The sequence below is a fragment of the Orbicella franksi genome, chromosome 4 (genome assembly GCF_964199315.1).
Source record: "Orbicella franksi chromosome 4, jaOrbFran1.1, whole genome shotgun sequence".
Classification (NCBI taxonomy): Eukaryota; Metazoa; Cnidaria; class Anthozoa; order Scleractinia; family Merulinidae; genus Orbicella; species Orbicella franksi.
The window spans coordinates 6,946,903-6,971,429 of record NC_138148.1 but is presented as its reverse complement, the minus strand read 5'-3'; the positions used below and the strand labels follow the sequence as shown (position 1 = coordinate 6,971,429).

At 40.1% G+C, this 24,527-nt stretch overlaps 2 protein-coding genes and 1 pseudogene across 2 annotated transcripts; 1 reads left to right on the top strand and 2 right to left on the bottom strand.

Annotated features, from left to right (window-relative positions):
- Window positions 1–1,414: 1,414 nt before the first annotated feature.
- On the bottom strand, window positions 1,415–6,034 carry LOC145486059 (uncharacterized). Its single transcript, XM_081464760.1, has one exon. It carries the CDS (start codon window positions 5,307–5,309, stop codon window positions 2,958–2,960), a length of 2,352 nt encoding a protein of 783 aa, XP_081320886.1. The 5' UTR covers window positions 5,310–6,034; the 3' UTR covers window positions 1,415–2,957.
- Window positions 6,035–7,033: 999 nt separating this feature from the next.
- Window positions 7,034–8,189, bottom strand: LOC145486060 (uncharacterized). The gene has a single exon (XM_081464761.1). It carries the CDS (start codon window positions 8,145–8,147, stop codon window positions 7,116–7,118), a length of 1,032 nt encoding a protein of 343 aa, XP_081320887.1. The 5' UTR covers window positions 8,148–8,189; the 3' UTR covers window positions 7,034–7,115.
- Window positions 8,190–21,904: 13,715 nt separating this feature from the next.
- On the top strand, window positions 21,905–24,079 carry LOC145485091 (uncharacterized; annotated as a pseudogene).
- Window positions 24,080–24,527: the final 448 nt, after the last annotated feature.

Below are 24,527 nucleotides of genomic sequence, written 5' to 3'. Positions count from 1 at the left end.
GATACAGTACAAGTATTGTAACCGTAGAATGCATGTATAGGAAAGATAAACTTTTAAACCATGCCATAGAAAATACAGCCAATCAGCATACAGAGAAGCTGTTGTATACTTAACAGCCTTCTCATCTGCATTGTGGTTATGTCGCATTGATAGTGTTTGTCACTGTATTTTCTATGGCATGTATAAAATAGTTGTGAAATGCTTTCTTGTCAAATACCATGGAATCACCTCCTGGTCACTTGTATTTTCTTGGTGTACATGCAAGCCTTTAGGTGAATGTGTATACTGAGAAAATACAAGTGACTCATGGGATTAATTCTATGGTATACCACTGGAAAGCATTACAGTTGATACAAAAACACTGACAATACAGAAAAAAAACAGCATTTAAGAACCTACATTTTTTGAAGTCTGGCAAGAATACATGTAGGTTCTTGTATTTTGGGGCAGTTATTAGCGATTTGGGAAAAGTAGGTTGTTTATTAGGTTCTTAAGGTGATTCCTCACATTTGCATTGCGTATCCTTACTCTGTGCATAATTTATGGCGTTATTCGCGTGCGCTCGTGCACGTGCACAATGAAAACATGGCGGATTTGCCTTGACATTGAGTTCTGTCGGTTGAAAAATGGTTATAGCTCACTAACGAGCTTGGGCACCCCAAATTTTTTTCGAGTCATTTTAATCAACTAATCATTAGCTTTGCATGAGAAGACTGATCTGATTTCTATTGTTGAAAATTGAAATAATAAGGAAAATAGCAGCTGCACTGTAGTCTTTTCTATTTTGCAGTTTGATAGCTGTGGCAAGCAATTTGGTTCCAATATTTTAACAAGGATTCAGCAGTCTGTCAAAATCAAACTTAAAAAGTTTATTTGTGTCCGACACAAGTATTGACTGTAGTTTGAGGTGTGTTTTCACAAGTCTGGGCTCACAAAGAGTTTACAATAACTTGGAATGCGTTCTTGTAATAAGCATTAAATAATGCTAAAATGGGACATTTTCAATGCCTCACTGCTCCTTAACGAGCATGGGCACCCCCCCTTTTTATTTTATAATTAAAGTTCTCATATGATAAATATTCAGTGGACAAAGTTTGAACAAAAATCTATTGACAGTTTTATTTCAGGGGAATTACCTTAATTTCCATAAAGGAGACACAGTTGTTGATTACCAGAAAAGAAATAAACTTCAAGTGTTTAGTCCTTGAATATACAGTATTTATTCACAACTGTATTATGTATTTTCTTGTAATATAAATTTGCAATCTCAAAGTCACACTCCTTGGTTAAAATATTTATCATAATTTATCTGTAACTCCCGTACATACAAGGACCTGCTTGATCTTGTTTGGCTAAACATGTTCTACTATTTTTGGGTATTAAAATGGCAAATTTCTGCAAGCTGATTTGTAAACTACTAGGTTCTTACATGCGGGTTTTTATTGTACCTTATTGGGGCTGGAAGATGGACTCAGGCTACCTAACTTGTATTTTTGATAAATAAAATATGAATGTCTATATTAAAACTTGGGGAGAAGGTCAAATATTGCTGACTGTGTTTGTTAAATTAACATCTGTTTGTCATGTCTTTTGTTTTACATCCAGGCTTGGCAGTAAAAATAAATTCGTACACTTCACAACTGTTCAGACATTATTCTATTCATGTCAAGCAAAGTTGTAGTATATAAAGGTGTAATTATATGAAGAGATACATGTAATCTTTACAAGAAATCAAGAAATCAGTCAAACATTTCTGCAAACTTTACTTACGGAATTACCTCACTTACAATCATGAGCATAATTTTCATAGATTTAGTTGCAGGTCAGGTTATTATTGATTTTATTTTGAAAACATTACCAAAGACTGCTGAAAAACTTTGTAACTGACAAACCCTGTATATGTTCCAATCCCTAGAAAAGCTAAAACTTTAGATTTATTACAAGCAAAATAATTACTGATTCCTTCAATAAGAAATGTTAATTACATTAAAGTTCACTTTTGTACTGCCATAAAAGATAAAACAGTGTCTCTGGTAATATTCCACCTTATTTTATTAGTTAACTATGATTTTGAAGTTAGTAATATCCAGATGCACACTACAAAAAAAGGCTATGATAGTATATCGTAAAAATATTATTAAGTTTCTTTTATCTGATATTTTTCTCATTTTCTCAAATGTTATTATAACAACTCTAGGGGTACAATCAAAGACCTAAAGACTTGTTTCTGTACACAATGGGTGAGGTATGAAAGGCAAAATTAAATTCCTTTTAAGAGCCGGATGGTCTCAGCAGCGAGCCAACTTCCTGGCATGTCATACCAGGTTTAGCCCCAACCCTCTGCGGCCAACAAGTAATCCAAGATACATTAATCATTTCTCTGATCTTTTTCCGCCCAACAGATCTTGTTTCCTTTGGAAAATGCCAAAGCAATGTTAAGATCATAACTACATGTAAGTACCTTTTCTAGTACACCAGAATGCCAAGATGAAAATATTTAGTGAATTTTCTGAGGGGAGAGCAAATTGTTATAATTTTTTGGCTGTTGTTTTTTCATTTGTTTCGTTTTTTCAAGCCAGGACACATTACACACTTGGAAAAATGTCTGCTAGACCAGGGCCATAGCCAGAAAAAAACTCTTAGATAACTTTATGTCCATGAAAAAATTATGACTGAGATTGTTAGCTTCTCTTCCGATGTCCACAGGGTGTTTGTGATGATGACGATTGCCTTGGTTTGCTAGTTACTAGCTACAGCCCTGCAGACTTACGTGATTTGACGCCACCACCTTGTGTATCCATAGTAATAACTATTTATAAAATACTCTTTATAACTTATGTGCTCTTTCTAGTAATTTAATTTAGTGAAAATAATGCCTTTCCAAAGTTATATTCATGATAGTTCCCTTTCCAAAAAACTCTTTTTCAAATTAAAATCTCTTTCATACAGAGGAAGTATTACACTTGGTCACTGTACCTCATCTCTGAGATCTCCATGCCACTAGTACTGTTTCCACCGTTTGTTTCTCGATCAAATTCTTCCACAGCTATTTCAATTTCTCTTTTCATTTTAATTTTTTCCCATCCAATGAACACCTTCCCTTTTGTTATTCCTTTAAAGAACAGCCCTGGAATCACGCCACTAACAAACACAGATACAGTGGACAGTACTGTTGAAATGCTGTATGTGTTCTTGAAGAAGAGCACTGCAGATAAAAATAGACTTAAGAAGATTACAATCAAAGCCATGTTGAGAAACATCCGGCCGGTTTCAGTGGCAATGGGCATAACCCTGCCACTGACAGACCAGAACAGACTTGTTGGAATTGTGTCCTGGTCACCACTCCTGATGTTATGTTTTTTTTGCCTGTATTTTAAAATGAGTCCCTTGAATTCCCTGTATCTGTTCTGCAGTTTAGAATAACAAAGATAAGTATTTGTTGTCACTACAAGAAAGAAAGCGACATAAGGCGTGACGATGTCTGCGTTGAGATATAGTCCTATTATTATGAATTCTACCATGTATATAACAAAACTGATAGAGTTCATTAGTAGGATTAGTAGAGGAGAGACAACTAAGAGAAGTATTAAAATGATAAAGAAAATTGTCATCACTAGTCGTTTACCATTCCTATTAACTGTACAGCAATTTCTTGAAGTCACCGCATTCAGAAACAGCAGACCTAGGGTTCCATAAGGTGACCACAAAAATACTGATAGAGAAACGGAGATTAAAAACAGGAGGTTAACACATATCCCCCAAACCAGCGCCATAAGTAGAGTGAGCAACGTAGAAAATAAAACGTATAACACGCACAGTGCTCGCTCCAATCTTGATTCATGATGGTTAACCATTGATAATGAACAAGTGGTAAAGAGAAGCAAATAATTCAAGAGAAACTTACTATATTTCTGTGTTAAATTACTCCAAACGAAAGCCGGTAGTTGTTGGACCCTTCTCAAATGACAAAGTATTTCATTGCCAATGGAGTCTGGGCTTTTCCTTGGGAAATCAACTGTTGGAAGAGCGAAACTCAGAAAAGTCCCGGATCTGCAAAAGGGGCACATGTCATGCCTGAATAGTAAATCCTTCGGTCTCAAAAACAAAACGAGTGCCAAACCCTCTAAAGCTGCTAAGACGCAGAGAAAATGAAAACCAACAAGATCGATGTTGAGAGAGGGAGCGGAAAGGCTGGAAAGCGGTATACTTTTTTTTAAGCTTTCGTAAATATACTTCTTTTTAAGCGTGAGCCAAAGACCCACCTGTGCGTAAAAGACACATGGAAAAATACAGTACAACATGACCGCTAACTTGATGTTAAATGACAGCCTTAAATCTGGCAGTTTCTGGATATATGCTCGCAAAAGAGCCGAACAAGTCACTGGACTCGAATCATCTACAGGAATTTCACTTGCTCCAGTTTCCTCCTCTTCAGTGCAGTGACTAAGTTTAGTTGTAACTTCTTCCTCTCTGCTGGCGGTAATTATTTGTTCGTAGCCATTTCTCATGCGAATGTCGGATTCAGCTTTTTCAGCACTATCTATTTGTTCCGCTTCCGCGCGATCTTCCTTGTCACACTCGTACTGAAGACTGAAAATGTAATCTGGCAGTGCTAAAGGAAACGCTGGGAGATAATAGGTCACGACTAAAGACACAACAATAAGAACGACTTTAAACATGCCCATCCAGTCGCTTTTTTCAACCGTCAAATCGCACTGGATCTCTGAAGGCCCATTCGGTTGATTAGTTCGTGGTGTTTTTATACCACAGCAACGACGATACACAATCCCTTTGTTTCCGTCGTAGCCCTCTAACATTTCAACACAAACCACCTCATTTTTGCCAGATAGTTGATCCGCAGAGCTTTGAGTCGTAACATTTTCTAACAGCATTCTTCCGACGGCCATGTTCTGGCGTGTTGAGTCGTTCAAATTGGCTAAGCATCCACTTGGCTGATCTTCCAAATGCACGTCCATGCTTCGCACTTGATAATTCAGAAGACCCAGAGATAGGATATCGTAGTCGTCGTTCAAAGATAGCATGGGCTCGGTGATGTTATTAGCCCAAACCCATCTATCCGCGAGAAACTCGTCCTGTAACTCTAAAGGATGGTGGCTGTCGTTACCGATCTTCAAATTCAGGTAGACCATCCTGACACCTTTCTCGGAAGCCTTGCTGCGAAATTCAGACGCAAAACCTTCTCCAACTGGTAAAAGCTTGCATCGTGTCTCACTATAGTTCTCGGGTTTGGCTTCACAATACGTGACCAAGAAAACAACTGAAAAAGCGAATACCGATCTGAGAGCCATGCCTAGTCTGCGCTGCTATAGCGACTCTGTAACCCAAGCTATCTTTAATCTCTTGCAAGTAATATCAGTTGCATCTGTCTTTCTATTCATTCCTGATTTACTTTAGCAACTGAGGTCAAGGCGGATTTATCATGAGTATCAGATGTATGACATGTTGTCACACACTAAGTTGTTTTTGATGCTTCAGTTTAAGTTTCGATTCACAATCTTTCATTATATTCTTCGAAACTCCTATTTTAGAAAGCCACCACCCGTTTTAAAGTCTCCTACGCAGACGCCCTTTGGCCTCTGTCATAACAGTAACAAGACCGATTGGAGTCCACTCACAAGTATGACTACCGAGCGAATTGGACTCCACTCAGTCCTATTATGTGTCCTGTGAAAACGCTCTATAGCTACCCGGGGGTGGGGTACTTCCAGAAAAGTTGGGTGGGTGTGTGCGGCCCACTTCCCAAAGCCCTTACCCTATTTATGACCAAAATCTGCGTTTTTTGCTACCCTATTTATGACCTGACCAGAAAGTCGATAGCCTATTTATGAAAGCTGCGGCTGACAGTTGGCCTAAACATAAGTTATGAAGGGCTTTTGTTGACGGTCTTATTGATAATGATGGAAAAATAGCTGCTTCTAAGAAACATACCCAATTCAAGACCAGAGTCCTAAAACCGTACCCTATTTAAAACAAAAATGGCCAAAATCGATACCCTATTTATGGCCAAAACGGCTGAAAAACCCTACCCTTTGGAGCCGCACATACCTCTGTAGCCCATATAAGGGAGTACCCCCCCCCCCCTCCCTCCGCGGGTATAACTACAAGCTTCAATTATGTTTGAGGACATAGTTCTGGTCAGGTGCTTGTAAGTTGAATGTTATTAAAGTCTGGATGTAATTAATTAACTGCCAAATGACAAAAGGTCCGACATTTTAACCAACAAAATATCTTTCATCCTCAACAACATTTTATGCTGACAACTGATCTATTCCTTCCCACCCTCCCAACCGGTCCTTCTTAAGACCCGTTTAGCGAGTTCGGGAGTTTCCACTCAGTAAAAACTGTAACGTTGAACTACGTATTTCTTTTATTCCCAACACTTCTTCTGACGCTCATACAGTTCGTTCCATAAATCAACAATCTACAATCTGCAATCTGATCTAAATGTTCTTTTGCTCGCTTTTGGGTAATGTTTCGGTTATACAATAATCTTTTATCTTACGTCTCGGAAAATCAATCTTATTAACTCAGTGCCTCATCCGTTCCCTGTGTTTACATCACATTTTTCTAAGTCACGTTACAAATTCGCATGACTATTTCCCTAAGCAAGTTGCGTTACTTGATATTAAACTATTCAGTTTCACGATGAGCTAAGCATCATTATGGCAATCTCTTCTGATTAGCGGGTCCTAAGGGCACGGCATGACGTCTTAAAGTGGTCGTAGATAAGTTGTTTATTTAGGCGACAGTCTGATTTACGTACACTATTCTTTCTTAGGCTTTTCGAATCTCGCTTAATTTTCTTTAAAGCCGGTGAGAGTTTTCGATTCCGTTTCACAAAATCACCAAAGCCCTTGTCCCCTTCTCATAATTTCAAACCAGAGCTTTGCCTCCTTTTCTGCAAGATCCCGTAATCCCCGCCTTCAAATAAGACAAGTCCCAGATCCTGAAAAGCCTATTGGAGACCCCCAGATAATACTCCTGTGCCAGATATCTATCTTTATTACAATAATGCAAAATTATACAATATTTTATCCTACAGAATTAAGAAACATTTTCCTACACGAATGTGTTATTGTTACTTAGGTTTATACTCACTGATTACGCAAAATTGGCCTGAATCCATAATTCACTATCGTATCATCACTATCTGTACTATATGGTCCCAACTCAATGGCTGTGCTGTCTCTATTATACTCTTTGACCGCTCTCTCTATGTCTCGTTCTATTTTTATTTTTGCCCAACCTATGAATTTATTCCCCTTTGCCAGTCCTTTAAAAACCAGTGCTGGAATTAGTCCACCTACAAACACATAGATGGTCGAGAAAATAGCCGAAGTATTATTTTCCTTTCCAAAGACAACAATTGAATATACCACAAAAAACAAAAAAGTTAAAATCAAAACCATATTGCATAACATCAGACAAATTTCAGAGTTAATTGGCAAAACCCTGTCACAGACGAACCAAAATAACCTTGTTCGGATTGTACCCTCGGGATCGCTGCTATTTATGCTTAATTCTTTTTGCCATTTTAAGATCATTTCCTTGACCTCCTTGTATTTCTGCTGCATATTAGCATAACATAGATACATATTTGTTGTAACTACGAGGAAGAAAGCTACATAAGGTGTTATAACGTCCTCGTTAAGAACTAATCCAGCGATTGTATATCCTAAAGCTTTGTTAACAAAAACGCAAGACAGGTTATTCACAAACAGTATTGTCAGATAGAAGGATAAAACTAGCCAGAGTTTAATCAGACGTTTAGCGATAACGATGGGAACTTTAATTAGAGCGGAAACGTTTTCGTCGTCATCAACGTCGTCGTCATTGTGTCTGAAGGGTCTAAGACACCACAAAGTAACCAGCGGTGAATACCGCCCTATTACTAATATCGAGATGAAAAGTAAAAAGGGGAAACAGATTGCCCCAAACACAACCCTAAGAAGAAGTGTGCATGTGATAAAAATTAAACGCAACAAAACGTAAATTGGATACATCGTTCGTGATACTTGACGACTCTTTTTGCATGGACCCAAAAAAACATCGGAAGCAACTAGTTTTGAAAAATTGAGGATTAAATTCCACAAATGTTGATGTATTTTAACAAAGTGAAGACGCATTTCATCACCCAGGGAACGATCTAGGTCTCCACCTCTATTGCCGCATATCGGACACTTGAACTGCTGCTTAAGGATAAAATCCTTTGGTCTTAAAAACAAAACCCTTATCACACTCGGAAATGTTAATGAGATAATAAAATACTTTAAGTATACTGCGCGGTGATGGGTGACTAATGTCCACCCGCCCATCAGAGGGAATACACTTGGAAGTGATACTTGTTTTTTAAGGCCCTCATTAATATACGTCTTTTTCAGCGTACTATAGAGTCCTAGTTGTAGGTAAAAAAAAAATGGAAAAACACATAGATACACGAAAAAAAGTTTGATATTAAATGACAGCCCTACATCTGGCATTGTGCGAGAACATTCAAGCAAAAGAGTTGAAAACGTCATTGGACTTGCATCATCTACAGGAATTATTTTGCTTTCCTCCACGTTTTGCTCGTTTCCATTTCTGATATAATCCGACGCGTCTTGCCCACTGTTAATCGCTTGCATATTCTGCTGATCTGCCATTCCATTGTTGTCCTGTTGATCTGCCGGTGCAAACGATTGCGAACGATTTTCCTTGTCACACTCGCGTCGAAGGCTAAACACACAGTCTGGCAGCAATAGAGGTAGCGCCGGAATATAAAATGACACGAGAATCGACCAGGTCAAAATGATGAACTCAAATCCTGTTCTTAACCACTTCACGTCAACAGTGACTCGGAGATCGCACAGAGAAGAACGGCCATTTGTTCCTTTATGTAATCCACAACAATGATAGTCGATATCATGTAATTGTTTGGAATCGACAGACTTAATAACTGCAACGCAAACCACCTGTGTTTCCTGTGGTAGTTCATCAGAGCTCCCTGTTGTTACATTTTCCAACAACATTCTTCCAACGGCCACATTCTGCCATGTTGAATTCAAATTGGCTAAGCATCCACTCGGTTGATCTTCCAAATGCACGTCCATGCTTGGCGCTTGATAATTCAGAAGACCCAGAGATAAAATATCGTAATCGTCTGGCAATGTTAGCATGGACTCGGTGATCTTGCTAGCCCACACCCATCTGTGTGGAAGAAACACGTCTTGTAACTCTAGTGGATCGTAGCTGTCGTTGCCAATTTTCAGATTTAAGTAGACCAATCTCACTCCTTTCTCAGAAGCCTCCCTGCAAAATTCAGACGCAAAACCTTTTCCAACTGGCAAAGCTTGCATCGTGCCACACTGCAATTCTCGGGTTTGGCTTTACAATAAGTGAACAAGAAAAGAACTGAGAAAGTGAAAACTGATTGGAAAGCCATTCCTAGTCTGCGCTGCTTGTTTAGCGAAAGGTGGACACATTATTATGCCCCCTAAAGCATTTCAGCGTCATGCCAAAAAATGGACTATTGTGCTCCTAGTCATCCTGGCTTCTAATTACTGTATGCGTGACTGGGTCTATTATTAATAATGGCTTTTATTTGCCGCAAAAATGTTTCCTCCTACCCTCCCTCCAGCGACCCAAACGTAATTTTCATAATATTACGGATTACAGCGGTGCCAAATTGTTAAATGTAAATTAAACAGCGGAACCTATTTCAGAAACTGAAGTTGAAGTGCAAATGTATTTGAAGCTATCATTGCAGAGGGTAAAATATATGAAAATCTTTATTTTCTTTTTAGGAATGATTGCACACCAGCATTTTTCGCGGCTTTCCTAGACTGCGCAAACAGTTTACTATCAAGATAAGTGTCACACTAATTACTGTGTTGCCTGTGGCAAGCCAGTCATAAAATGCATTTAGAGTTTTTCTTGTCCCCAATGTCAGAAAATTAATAGTTGCGCAATCGTACCAACAAGCATTGCATGCGTTGTCGTAATTCTGTACGGCGTTTGTCGTATAATGCGTTTCTCAGAACGTTGTCTTTATGCTTTTTGATGGAATGATCTCACATCAGCATCTTTCCCAGCTTTCCAAGGTTGCACAAACAGCTTGTTTTCAAGACAAGTGTCACACTAATTAATGTGTTGCCTGTGGCAAACCAGTTATAAAGTGCATTTCGATTTTTTCATATTTCCACCGTAAGAAAATTAAAAGTTGCGCCATCGCACCAGCAAGCGTTGCTTGCATGTTTGGTCATAATTCTGTATGACGCTTGTCGTGTAACGCGTTGCTCAGAACGTTGTCCATATGTTTCGTTAGAATACTCAAACTACTTACAGACGCAGACGCCGTTTGCGGTAGACCTTACATAAAGGTTATTGTGAAGTATATATGAAATAATTCATATTTGAACTGCGGTAGTAGATGAAAGTGAAGTATGATCATCGCAGTAAATTTTCCAATTTAAGCAACTGGAAAGAAGAAGCCTGAAAAAAAAAAAAAATCAGGGCTTCAACGGGATTCGAACCCGTGACCTCCGCGATACCGGTGCGATGCTCTACCAACTGAGCTATGAAGCCACACATTGGGAGCGAGGTCAATTAATTGAGTTCATATCTTCCCGTGAGTGAAATGATGTGAAGTATATATGAAATAATTCATATTTGAACTGCGGTAGAAGATTGGAAAATTTACTGCGATGATCATACTTCATTTTCATCTACTACCGCAGTTCAAATATGAATTATTTCATATATACTTCACATCATTTCACTCACGGGAAGATATGAACTCAATTAATTGACCTCGCTCCCAATGTGTGGCTTCATAGCTCAGTTGGTAGAGCATCGCACCGGTACCGCGGAGGTCACGGGTTCGAATCCCGTTGAAGCCCTGATTTTTTTTTTTTTTCAGGCTTCTTCTTTCCAGTTGCTTAAATTGGAAAATTTACTGCGATGATCATACTTCACTCTCATAAAGGTTATTGTTCAGCGCTTTTGGAATGGGTCAGTCAGCAGTCAGACTACTTGAAAAGAAAACATTTAGAGTGAACTTCAATTGCTATGAGATAGAATCAAACTACTCACAAACCCTCTTTATGCACGCACTTAAATTCAGAATGAACCTATTTGGAGGTTTAGCTATATTATTATTACGTTTTCAGTATTCAGTCATAGTTAATGAAAGTTATCGTCACGTCAAGTAGTGAATTCATTGAGCGTGACTGCACAATTAATATAAGTGCGGAATTGCCTGCAGGCGTCCGTACATGACTTCACCGGGTTACGAGCTACAAAATATTATTTGTTTTGATGGCAATGTTTTCCATTAGTGAATGTAATATCATTTCGAACGAATTTGAGAATGCATGGTAATTTAAGTTTGAAAAAGATGATTACAGCAACGTTAAAACTGTAAATTAACCTAACGATGGTTTGCAAAACTGGAATAACATGCTCCATTCAGATGTGTCGAGAATGGGGAACGGGACATGGGAAATGGGAAAAGGAAAATGAGAAATGGAAAATAAAGAATGGGGACTGGGGACTGGGGACTGGGGGATGGGGGATGAGAAATGGGGAATGGGGGATGGGGAATGGGAAATGGAAAATTGGAAAGGGAAAATGGGGGATGGGGAATGGGGGATGGGGAATCGGAAATGGAAAATTGGAAATGGAAAATGGGGGATGGGGAATGGGGGATGGGGAATGGGGGATGGGGAATGGGGGATGGGGAATGGGGGATGGGGAATGGGGGTTGGGGAATGGGGGATGGGGAATGGGGGATGGGGAATGGGGGATGGGGGATGGGGAATGGAGAATGGGGAATGGGGGATGGGAGATGGGGAATGGGGGATTGGGAACGGGGAAGAGAGAATGGGGAATGGAAATTGAAAATATAGAATGAAGAATGGGGAATGGAGAATGGGGAATAAGCAATGGGCAATGGGTAATGGGCAATGGGAATTATAACATAGCGCGCGCGCTAGTCGCATCTAATTTCCATTGAGCCATCATGAACGAAATCTCTATGTACGCACGGTACGGCCGTGCGTATATAAGATGAGGTGTGCAGTTTCAATTTAGGTGCAAAATTTCCGTCGAGTTTAGTGCAAGTTTCTTTTGTTTACGTTTCGGCAAAGTGAAGATTATTCTGAACAATCCAAACTCTACTTCGAGCCTTTGACTTTTGCCAAGCTAAAATGTTTACTTAAACATGTTTTAGCGCCCAAGTTGTTGTCGCCACGTCATAAAAGAATTGGTTCATGCTTTTAGCTGTGCGTATATTGAGTTATGGATGCACTTGGGAAGTTTTGAGAGCACTCAAGAAGCTACAGTTGCTCTCGGCCATCGCCTCGAGCAACTCTTTCGCTTCTTCCGTGCTCTCCAAACTTCCCGCGTGCATTCATTACTCGATATACGCACGCTCAGCACGAACCAATTCTTAAATGGAAAATGAGAAATGGGGAAAGGGGAAAGGGGGAAGGGGAATAGAAAACGGGAAAGAGGGAATGGGGAATGGGGAATGGAAAAAGGGCAGTCGGAAATGGAGAAGGGGGAATGCGTAATAGAAAACAGAAAATGGAGAATTGGGATTAGTGAATGGAAAATAAGGTATGGGGAATGGGAAATACACGCCCCCGGGAATGGGCAATGGAAAGTTTAAAAAGGGAACTGCAACAAATGGTGGTCCCGACGGTTTGTACTATAACTCAAAAGTTCTTCCAACTCTATTGTTTTTGTTTTTAGATCTATGCCGTGTTAAGTTGAAAATGACTCCCTATTTATTTAAGTTTTAATACAGTGCTCTCTCTCTCGAAGCAATTCCAGGGTCCTTGAACCACCCCCCGCCTACCTTCCGTGAGAGTTTCCAGCTGCCATCCGTCGATCGAGGCAGTGTTAGGATTTTTTGTTTTTGTTTTGTTTTGTTTTGGAATAGCCCATTGGGGTGTAGGGTACATTCAAGAAACCTAAATGGTGCCTTTACATTTGATCCATTCATTTCATTCTGGTGGTAATCCTGCTATAGACTAACATCCATTCCACCCTGGCCTCGGAGTAGAAATACTCCTAGTTGCTTTATACTGCAGAAAATAGGGATTAATTAGGCACCGGCCTAATGCTCCAGTAGGCCTGCTGTCAGACCTAACTAAACAAGTAACAAATATTTCTACATTACAACCTCTTGTTCGCAGACACGCAGTGTCCGGGCCCGAAAGCGTCTCGTTTTCTTTGAAAAGAGGTGTCAGACAAGATTGCTCTCTTTCGGGATCATTATTTATAATAAGCGTAGAAATTCAGAGGCCGAGACCGCAAAGAAAGTTTCGTGAGCGATGAGGGAAAATTCAACAACTTGACGGCTTACCAAGATTTTCCTTGCGTTTTTGCTAAGCTTTGTTATTTTTCAGCCGCTGAAACAAATCACTTGTGGGGGGAATCCCGCCATCTACGCCGGCTAGCCGGTCATTCTGTTGACTGATGGCTAAAAAGAGGACCTTCTGATTATGTATGATAAGAGAATTTAGCACTCCGGCATATTCTGGGCTTCACACTCGTCAGATAAAAACATCATATTTCAAAACGTCCATCACCTTGGTTCCGCCATCTCAAATTGTGCTCGAATCGATTTAATTAGTGACTTCTCAAAAGAAGGATAGAAGTTTTAGCAGTTTGAAAAAGTTTATTCAATTAAATCAACTTAGTTGAAAGCTAGTACAATAGTACTGTTAGAACAGTAAATATACATTACTTTGCTGAAACTGCTAACAAGTGATAATTATGTTAATCTAGTTACAACCGTTTTTGTTTATTGAATAAAGCATCTCTGCTACAATAACAAGAACGTTATTATGGCCCTTTATGTTTCTAATACTGTAATAATTTTATTGCAGAAACAGAGAAAAATCCGGGAAAAAACCCTTCCAATCGCATAAAGCAATCAAAAGATAATTAATTTCCATCTGCAACAAAACAACTCTGTCGTGAGAGTTTATTCAATATTATTTTTCTGAGAGTCTAAATTTCGTCTCCTGTGTACCGTCGTCAGATCTTCTCAAGGAATCTTTTTTGTCAATAATTTGGAGGTACCTAAATTGAAAGCAATCTCTGACTTATAAGGGAATCGTTTACTCTTGTGATTCAGACCTCAAAAACTGCAACCACGGCTTCGTTAGCTGGCTCGAGCCATCGTTTCTTTTCAATATATGTTCCAACAGCCTTTCGTATGATCCTTTTGGTTCTAATTTTTTTCCACCCGTTGAAACTATCAGTTTCCCGTAGGAGTACCATTGGAATTTTAGCGCTTACAAAAACAGCGATTGTGGAGGCTACAGTTGAAATTTTGTAAGAATTAGCGGAAAAAAAGATTGAACATATCGCTAAAAATGCAGTAAAAAATATGATAGCCACGTCGCGAAGCAAACGTAATGCTTCCTTATCAACCGGGAACTCTTGGTACTCATCGCCATCGCAAACATACCAAAATAGTTTTTTCGGAATTGCATCGTTGGCGACTTTCGGTTTTTCTTGTTGGCCCAGTTTTTCAGTGTCTAATGCATCCTTAATTCCCTGTTGCCACTCCTGTGAAATTATTTCTTTTACCCTCTTACACTTATTTTTTGAATCAAAATAGCGATGACGCAAATACGGCGCTAACGTGGCGAAAAAGACTGCAATTGGGGCCGCAATTTCAGCGTTGTAAATTAATCCCATGATAGTGTAGCCAAACATTTTAATAACAAATCGACTTGAGGAGAATAACAGAAAAAAAGGACTCGAGATTGTAAAAACAAACCATATCAATGGGTTGATCGCAAGCAACAGAGGTTTGTCTAGAGAAAAAAAGAACATAACAGATCCAGCTAAAATTATGATCAGCAAAAGAATAATTAACCAGCGTCTTATAATTAACTTGTGCACAAAATACCACAGAATCGTGAAATAAGGCGACAAGGCTACAAGGACAATTGCTGACAAAAATGGAATAAAGAGCACGCAAATGGCTGCGAATATTACGCTCCATATTACAGCACAAATGCTAGAAATCAAGGCCAGTAAAACCCAGAATGACCGAACCAAACGCCGAGCTCCAGTCTTCTTGCAATGGTCACAGGAGTTTTGGACTGCTTGATAAACATGGATGGGTACCTTGCCTAATGATAAAATCTCCAAAAGTACCTCTTTACTTTTCTTAAAGCTTTGAAGTACTTCATCTCCAATGAAGACTCTAGGACTGCCCGTTATTGTAAGAAACAATTTGCAGTCAACTAACGAGAAGCGTAGTTCTCTTGTACCTACCTCGCCGAGATGTTCTGGTCTCAGTATCAGTATTATAAGCAGAGGAATGATGAAATATGATATAATCAAAATTACCCACTCGCCGGTTTGAGTCATGTTCAAAATGATAAACAATCCCCCTGTTAGAATTACTGTATCGTTTTTTCCAATTTCGTCCAAATATTCATCCATCAGGGTGTAGCCTAAAGCTAACTCGATGTAAACAAAAACTGGAATAACACAGAACCACAAAAACGCTAACTTAATGTTAAATGATAATTTTGTTGAATAATGTCGAAAAACCTTTGCAGACGCACATGCATACAAAAGAGTCGAAATATTTACCGGGCTTCCATCATCTACAGGAATTTCATCGATTTTTCTCTCCTCTTCTTCATCCTTAATACTTGAATTTGGCGATACGCCTGAGTAAGGCTCGTTTAAATTGGGCTCGTTAGAATTTGGACCGTTTAAAGTTGCCTCGTTCCCATCTGCTTCGTTTACATTTGATTCGTTTGTGTTTGGCTCTTCAATGGCGTTTGTGTGGTCTTCTGCCAAAGTTGCCGGCCGCCTCACGCGGCTAAGCATTATCCATTTGCTACCAATAGCATTGGCATCTGTCACATCAGTGCTCTCCTCTGTGATTGTTTCGTGTGTTTCTTGACTAGAAGGTACTGGTTGGTAGCCGTTTTGCTTCAGTCTTTCCTCTTCCTCTTGTTGATGTTCCTTTTCACATTCTTTTCGAAGGTCAAAAATGTAATCTGGTAACAAGAAAAGAAGGGCCGGAGAATAAAGACCCACAAAAAATGTTAAAACATTCAGAACAACGTAAAAAGCCTTGTACCAGTTACTTTTTTGAACTCTGAGGTCACATTCAGGAATCAAATTAAGCCCGCCAACATCACCTTCAAAAAAGTTTTCCAAAAAGTTAATTTTTGTGTCGATCTCTGCAACACAAACAACATCCTCGCTTGATTGTATACCACCAGAGCCATTTCTTGCAGTCACATTGTCTAAAAGCGTCCGTGCAACAACAATATCCTGGCAAGATGAGTTCAAACCGGCTAGACATCCGCTTGGTTCATCTTCTAACTGCACATCCAGGTCTCTCACTAGACGTTTCAGAAGACCCTTTTGTTATCTGTGTCGTACGACACAGATAACAAAAGTTCACTGATCGTTGGAGCCCAAACCCATCTATACGGAAGGAGCTCATTTGGTGATTGTAATGGATCGTAGCTGTCGTTCCCGATCTTCAGATTCAAGTAAATTATCCTCACACTTTTCTCGGAAGTCCTTATGAGTTGAAATTTCGATGCAGCATCTTTACTAACTGGTAGAAGCTCGCACTGAACCTCGCTGCAGTTCTGTTTGGCTGCACAAGATGCCAACAGGAACAGAAGCGTTACTGAAACAGCACTGAGCGCCATGGTCACACCCTGATTCACAGACATATCAGCTCGGCGCTATGCATGAAGAAATAAGATCTCGCCCATGTATTTTTTTTTGCCTCTAATCTTCCACAAACGTTACTGAATATGATACCGTTGTTAGGTGGCAACCTTTATTTTTAGCGACACCATCACAAGCCTGATAAAAGCGAAGCTCTTCAAGTGAGCCTGACCTCGACCTTACTCAACAAGACGCTTTACGAAGCTAACTGCTTTACGAAGCTAACTGGGTAGCTTTACGAACGCTAATATACTTCAGAAAAATCGATAGGAAATAATATCAAACCGAGGTTGGCCTATATAAATCGAAGGGGGGCCAAGTTAGCCTGTTTATGTCCGCCCTCTCCTTAAGGAAAACAGTGAGATGGACGCCTGTGTGGCGGCATCTCTCATCGTGTAAGTTTCACAATTCGATTGTTTTAGGGAAGGGACCGGATGTACTCAGGCTATACCGTGACTGACTTCAAGTGTAAGTAAACCATCCTGAAACTCTTCTGAGTAGAATTACGGCGACCTTCAGACGCAAAGTCTTCTCCAACTGCCAAAAGCTTGCACCGTGCGTCACTGCAGTTCTCAGGTTTGGTTGGACACGAAAGAGCGGAGAAAGCGAACACCGATTTGAGAGCCATGCCTTGTCTGCGCTGCTTTAGCGACTCTGTAACCCAAGCTATCTTTAATCTCCTGCAAGTATATCAGTTGCGCTGTCTTTCTATTCCTTTCCTGATTTACTTTGGGAACGGACCATTAGAAAAGCGATGGGGAGACTTTTTCAGCTTGCAGGAATTGTTTTTTCAATTCCACTACCTCTGCAAGGTTCTTTTTCGGGGTCAAGTTCTCTGCGTGCACGATTTTTTTGGGGAGGGGAGGGGGGGGGGGCGGGGGGATATTCTACTGTCGCAATCTTAATCTTGTCACTCGCCACAATCTGATCGCCTGAAACAGGCTTCAAACAATTTGTTTTTTCTTATCTTTCACAGTCGTTTTGCTTTACTGTCAAAATTATATTCAGAAAGAAACTTAACAAAGTATCAGACACATTTAAGCGTCTATTGCGTTACTGATGGGGCTGCCTTGCATTTTTTTTGTTTGATGTCTAGGGAAATATTAATTTTATTTATTCATTCCCCTTGTAATAAAATTCATTCTTGGCATGCAGTGAATCAACGTTTTGGCTAGGATTCTGTGAGTGGCCGTCCAGTAACAAATATGGGGCTAAAGGGCCTATTCCTCTCGGGGGAGGTGAGGGGGGGGGGAGGGCAATTGTGCAAAATTGAAGCGATTTGGGGGCGTTTTTCTCGATTTTCAGCCAACAACTTCAATGTATCGATTGGGACTTGAATGATAATGCGCCGTTTACTTTGTCAAGCACCTAAAACAGACTGAAACAGCCCATACTAAACGTATCAGTTGTTGCGTTAACACTTCCTAGATTGTCTTTCTTTACGAGGTTTTTCCAACGTTGATCTTAGCGGCCATCTTAGGGGAAGTGTTACGGTTTGCCATGCCGATGTGCACATCTGTGTCCACAATCGTCATTTATACATGTCAGTTGTGAAATCACTCCTATATGTTGGGGCTTTTAAAATACGATATGTGCCTGCTTAATTACAAATGAATCAAGCAGGATGCTTCTTTATAGTACGTTTTTTTTTTTAAACACTTTCAAGCCACGGTTATCCGTAAGGGTTTTTCTGCAAGGATGTTTGGCTAGCAGTGTCCATGATGAGGTTGTTGCGCACTTAATGTACCAGCCTTGAAAGGGAAAAATGTCCGTTTTCCTAATTGTAGAGAAAACAAGGTGAATGGTTTGCCAAGGTGCCTTTCAGACAAGTACAGTTTGCAAGCTCGACAACCGCAATTAACTCTGCAGGAATTTTTTTTCTTCACTTCTCTTTTGCACAATTTTCTTTTTCAGTCACCCTCCGTTGCATGTATTATTTTTGTTTTTTCCTGATCCCCCATCACTTTTCTCAGTGGTCCGTGCCTTAGGAGCTGAGGTCAAGGCGGATTTATCATGAGTATCAGATGTGTGACATGTTGTCACACACTAAGTTGTTTTAGATGCTTTAAGCAGCACCCCGCCCCCAGATCGAAATGTATAAACGACAAGAAAACCCTCTCGCCGGTATGCACGTGCTCTGCGATCACTTGATTTGTTTTCGCCCCTGCTGAAGGGAGGCCAATTTTACGTCTACCTAATAGCTCAGACACAAAAATTTTGTTCCTAGAATTTTTTGCTTTTTTAACATACCAAACTGTGACGATAGGTTTTTCCTGCAACACTGTAAATTTTGGACTGAACGGACACTTGAACTGACAACTGGGGGAATCTAACTCTTGGAGAGCACTGCTTGGACGCTAAAGAACGGTTGGGACTACTTCGCCTATTGCTCCGTAGCAAAACCTACCAATACTCGAAAGCACTCTTTAATCTACGATTACTATTAGTTTTAATTTTAGGGTGTTTTTCCAAATTTTCGCGTAACGACATAGCTTTTTACTGTCTTACAATCCTCAGTTTCTCCCTGCCTTGGAAACTCTTTATTAACCCTTTAATTTGACGCTCAAGTGGCCATATACGGCCACTTAATGGTCGTGCTCTTTGTACCACTTTGGCTTATACGCATGCCCGGAATTGAAATTTTGCTCAGTTTTGTGCCTAATCCTCGAAAAATCTCTCCTTTTAGTAAAAAAAGCTTTCTTAGCAAAACTTAGGCTTATTTAGCGTTATGGCAGCTAAAAAACCTGACTGAACGGTTAAAAACGGTATTGTTTGGCTAAAGTTTGGTATTCAAAGGGTTAAACGACTGAAAACCTGGAAACTGTGAAAACAATCAGGGCATTGCGAGATGGTTCGCGCTGACTACAAGTGAGCACAGCGCGCAACAGTGGAGGCTGCCTTATACATTTTTCATGATGCTTGAATAGGCATTCTTGCTTTGGTGTCTGGAAAACCCGAATAGCGAATAGTCGCAAATAGCGAACAGCGAATAGTCCCGAATAGCGAATAGCGAATAGTATGAATAGTGCGAATAGCCTCGAATAGTGCGAATCGTGCGAACAGTCTCGAATAGTGACGAATAGTGGCAAATCGTAGCAAATAGGGTACCCAATATCTAGCAGTCAACCTCGCAGCATTTCCCTCTGAAAAGCACCGACGCTTATCAGGACAAAAGGTGTTTCTAAACGTAATTTCTTCCGTTTTAACCACTGCAAAAGCGTAAATACGTCTTTGTTAGGTTATCCCTGTGTCTTCTGTTTTCTTGATGTCGGGGATGGACAGCCCTAGCTTGAGTCCGGATAAGAAAAGGTAATAAATTCACTGAAAGTCTGTTGCTTATTTGGATAATTACTTGACGCAGGATATCGGATCTAAAGCGGTAACTATTGACGACTATTCGTCACTATTCGCCACTTTTCGCGACTGCTCGTCACTATTCGCACTATTCGAGACTATATTCTTACTATTCGGGACTATTCGCTATTCGCGACTATTCGCTATCCGCTATTTGGGTTTTCCAGACACTTTTTTTGCTTTGCGTGAAGCGTGAATTAGGCTTTATTTTTTTCCGTGATTCGTGAATTTATATTTTTCCGTCCTCGGGAAACTGGTTTTCGATTTTTCCGTGATCCGTGAAATATGCATTTACTTACGCGTGATTTGTGAATCAACGACTTTGGCGGGAATGATTTTCACATTTTTGGAGATTTTAGCGTCATTAAAGCTCGTAAACTACGCCAAACTAGATGTAAAACTGCCCATTCGATGCCCTCAGTTGCGAATGGAGGACTGACAACTAACCGCTCACCATTCGCTGGTGGCAAAACAACCAATCACAATCAAGAATTCTCGATCCACCACAAGAGTATATAATCTCAAAAAAAAAAAAAAATACGCCAGTTGCGGGGTGTTACCGAGCATTGGTCTCCATCACTCCCTGCTATCGGCAACTGATGAGATCCAGAAGGATCGAAATCGCGGTATTCCCTGAACGACAAGGCTACAAGCCTCCTATCAAAAGATGGACTATTAACAGTCTCAAGAAAACCTGTCAACGTCGCAAATAAAGGCAATGACGACCAAATGCGGAGCTGGATGAACAATCATAGGAAGAACTCCTGAATTCAGAGCTCACCTAAGCAAAACCACACGATATCATAAACAACACACAAAACAGTCCACAGACTTACCCGTGAACATTTACATTTGCAGTGCCAGAACGAACAAACTGGAAGGACAAAAGGCTCGATGAAACTGATGCAAGAAACATGAGAACGTCTCTCTGAGACAGACTTATAGCTTTCCACAAAGAAAGCTACAGCTATCTCTGGCGAAGCCAGACGAAGATAAATATGATACCTGTGATAAGGAGCAGCATTGAACAGTTTATCAAACAGGTGGGCCCGGCGTAATAATACAAAATGCAAGTAACCAACATGTTTACGGAATATTTCAAACTTTGTCCCTCCAGAGCTAATAATTAGAGAGCTTAAAACATATCTTGCAATATAAATATATGGGCCGAAGTAAACTAGCACGTGGAAAGAAATAAAGGTGTCAAACTCTACAGATTATACGCGGATAACAGCGGAAACCACACAGAACTGTATCAGTGACCTCTAACAACTCTACTCTGGTGAAATGTCCTCCCAAAAAAAAAGCAGTAAGTGCCATTCAGAAACAAGTGTGGTGCAAAAAAGGTCGTGAGACTGAAATTAAGAAAAATATACTAATGTCAAGAAGCGTAGGAGTCCGCCCATGTGCGGCCTCTCACCCTTGTCAGTTTAACACTGGCATTTAGTCCAAAATAAACCATTGCTTAACGAAATATTCAAAGATCCCCTATTGTACCATACAAAAGGGGCAAATCCTTAAAGACATACTAGTTCGAGCAAGACTTTTAAAGCGGCCATTACACGTGGATAGGAGTTGCGTAGGCCTGTCACACCATTGTTGTCACTTGTATTTTTATGTGAACCATTATTTAGCCTTTGCATTTTTACGTGAAACGTGATTGCTTGCTTTTTTTTCTGAGAACGTGAAGCTGTTTTTCAAATTTTTCGTGATGCGTGAAAAGGCCAATTTCTTATACGTGAAACTGTTTTCAGAAGAGGTATAGGGGACCCTTACAGTAGACCATCTGTGCGCGCTGTGTTAAAACACTTGCACTTAATGCAAGTTTCCAATACAATTGAGCTACCTTTCCTGGTCAAAAAGTTTGACTCATTTTCTCAATTTTGTTTTAGTAATAACAGGACTGAGTGGAGTTCAATTCGCTCGGTAATTATACTTGTGAGTGGACTCCAATCTGTTACTCATCGCATGTATGACAGAGGCCAAAGAGTGTCTGCGCAGGCAGCTCTAGAACAGGTGGTCGCTTTCAAAAATAGGAGGTTTGAAGACTATAATGAAAGATTGTGAATCGAAACTGGACCTCTCATAGCAAGACTGAGCCCCCTCGGGTGATTTAAAGCAAGAAAAACAATTCAGTGTGTGACAACATGTCATACACCTGATACTCATGTAAGAAATCCACCTTGACCTCAGCTACTAAAATAAATCAGGGAATGAATAGAAAGACAGACGCAACTGAGATTACTTGCAAGAGGTTAAAGATAGCTTGGGTTACAGAGTCACTTGAGCAGCGCAGACTAAGCATGGTTCTCAAATCGGTTTTCGCTTTCTCAGTTCTTTTCTTGTTCACTTATTGTGAAGGCAAACCTGAGAACTGCAGTGAGACACGATGCAAGCTTTCGCCAGTTGGAGAAGGTTTTGCGTCTGAATTTCGCAGCAAGGCTTCCGAGAAAGGAGTGAGATTGGTCTACTTAAATTTGAAAATTGGTAACGATAGCTACGATCCACTGGAGTTACAAGATGAGTTTCTTCCACACAGATGGGTGTGGGCTAGCAAGATCACCGAGCCCATGCTAACTTTACCCGACGATTACGATATTTTATCTCTGGATCTACTGAAGTATCAAGTGGGAAGCATGGACGTGCAGTTGGAAGGTCAGCCGAGTGGATGCCTTGCCAACTTAAACTCAACATGCCAAAACATGGCCGTTGGAAGAATGTTGTTAGAAAATGTAACAATGGGCAGCTCTGATGCGCTGTCACACAAGACACACGAGACACAGATAGTGTGTGTTGCAGTCATCGAATACAATGAAATTGACGGCTATCACTGCTGTGGTAGGCATAAAGGACCCAATGGCCCTTCTATTCTGTGCGATTTAACTGTTGCTAGCAGCAAGTGGGAAGGCGTGGTTAATGGAATCTTAATTACGTTAATTGTGTTTATGTCATTTTTCATTCCGGCCCTTCCTCTAGCACTACCAGACTGTTTTTTTCGTCTCCAAAACGAGTGTGACAAAGAAAATCGCTTTAAACAAAAGCACAACACTGGAACGGCAGGTCAACAAAACAACTCTAAAACGGCAGGCGAGTTAGAGAACAACACTGGAACGCCAGATCAACAGAACAACCGCCAGACAGAGGTAATACCATTGTTAAGTAGCCCCAACAATGTCGAAGGTTCAGTTGCGGATAACAATGAAAAAGACGAGCCAAATTACGCGAGAAATGAACACAATCAAAGACAGGAGGAAAGCAAAATGATTCCTGTAGATGACTCAAGTCCAATGATCTTTTCAACTCTTTTCCTTGGATTAGCCATTATGTGGCTTTGTATTTATCCATGCGTCTTTTACATTCAATTAGGACTTTATCGTACGCTGAAAAAAACGCATATTAATGAAAGTATTAAAAAACATGTTTCGGTTTGGGACGTATTCAATCGACTGTTTCTGTTTGTCACGTTTGATGGTGAAGAAAAACCTCTGGATATCTTTCTCGTTGTCTCATTAGCATTTTCGAGTTTTATACCAGTCTTGTTTTCAAGATCTGAGGATTTCATCATCAAGGAGGGGATAATTTGTTGCGTGTGCCGGGAGTATAGCATAAAGGAGAACACGTTAGTCTTACCGAGCTCAGATCGACGTTCTGTGGGTGATGAAATACGTCGTCATTTAAAAATACTTCATCATTATCTCTGCGTTCTCTGCGGTGCATTGCACGAGCTAGTTGTTTGTGATTGTTGTTCTTGCACGTGCCAAAATATGCGTCAAGCATCACGATTGATGCATTCAATTTGCGTTTTGCTTCGTTTAGTCTCTATCCCCGTCACACTACTTCTTAGAGTTGTATGCGGGGCAATCTTTTTTTTCTGTTTTCTTATCTTGTCGCTAGCGGCAATACTTGTGTATTCGCCGTTTGTGACCCTCCTTGTGTGTTTGTCTCTAAAAGCTGAACAACTTGGCGATATTCTCGAAAAGGTTCCGCTGTATGTTATGGTACTGAGTTGTATTCTGCTTGTAATATTTTTGTTGTTATATTTTGCTGCTTTACTCTTAGCTAACTTTATAACGTTATTCAGTTTGTGCAATTTTATTTTAAATACTTTAGTATATTCAATTATGGGAGTAGTTCTTAATGTGGGAATTGTGACACCCTTTGTTGCTCTCTTCCTCGTGGTTACAACAAATTTCTATCTATGTTATGCTAATATGCCGAACAAATGTAAGGAAGTAAAGAAAATGATTTTAAAATGGCAAAAAGAATTACAGATTAACAGCAGTGATCCCAAGGGTACAATCCGAACACAATTATTTTGGTTTGTCTGTGACAGGGTATTGCCTATAAAATCTGAAATCTGCCGGATGCTTCGTAATATGGTTTTGATTTTAACGTTTTTGTTTGTAGCAGTATATTCAATTGCTGTCTTTGGAAATGAATAT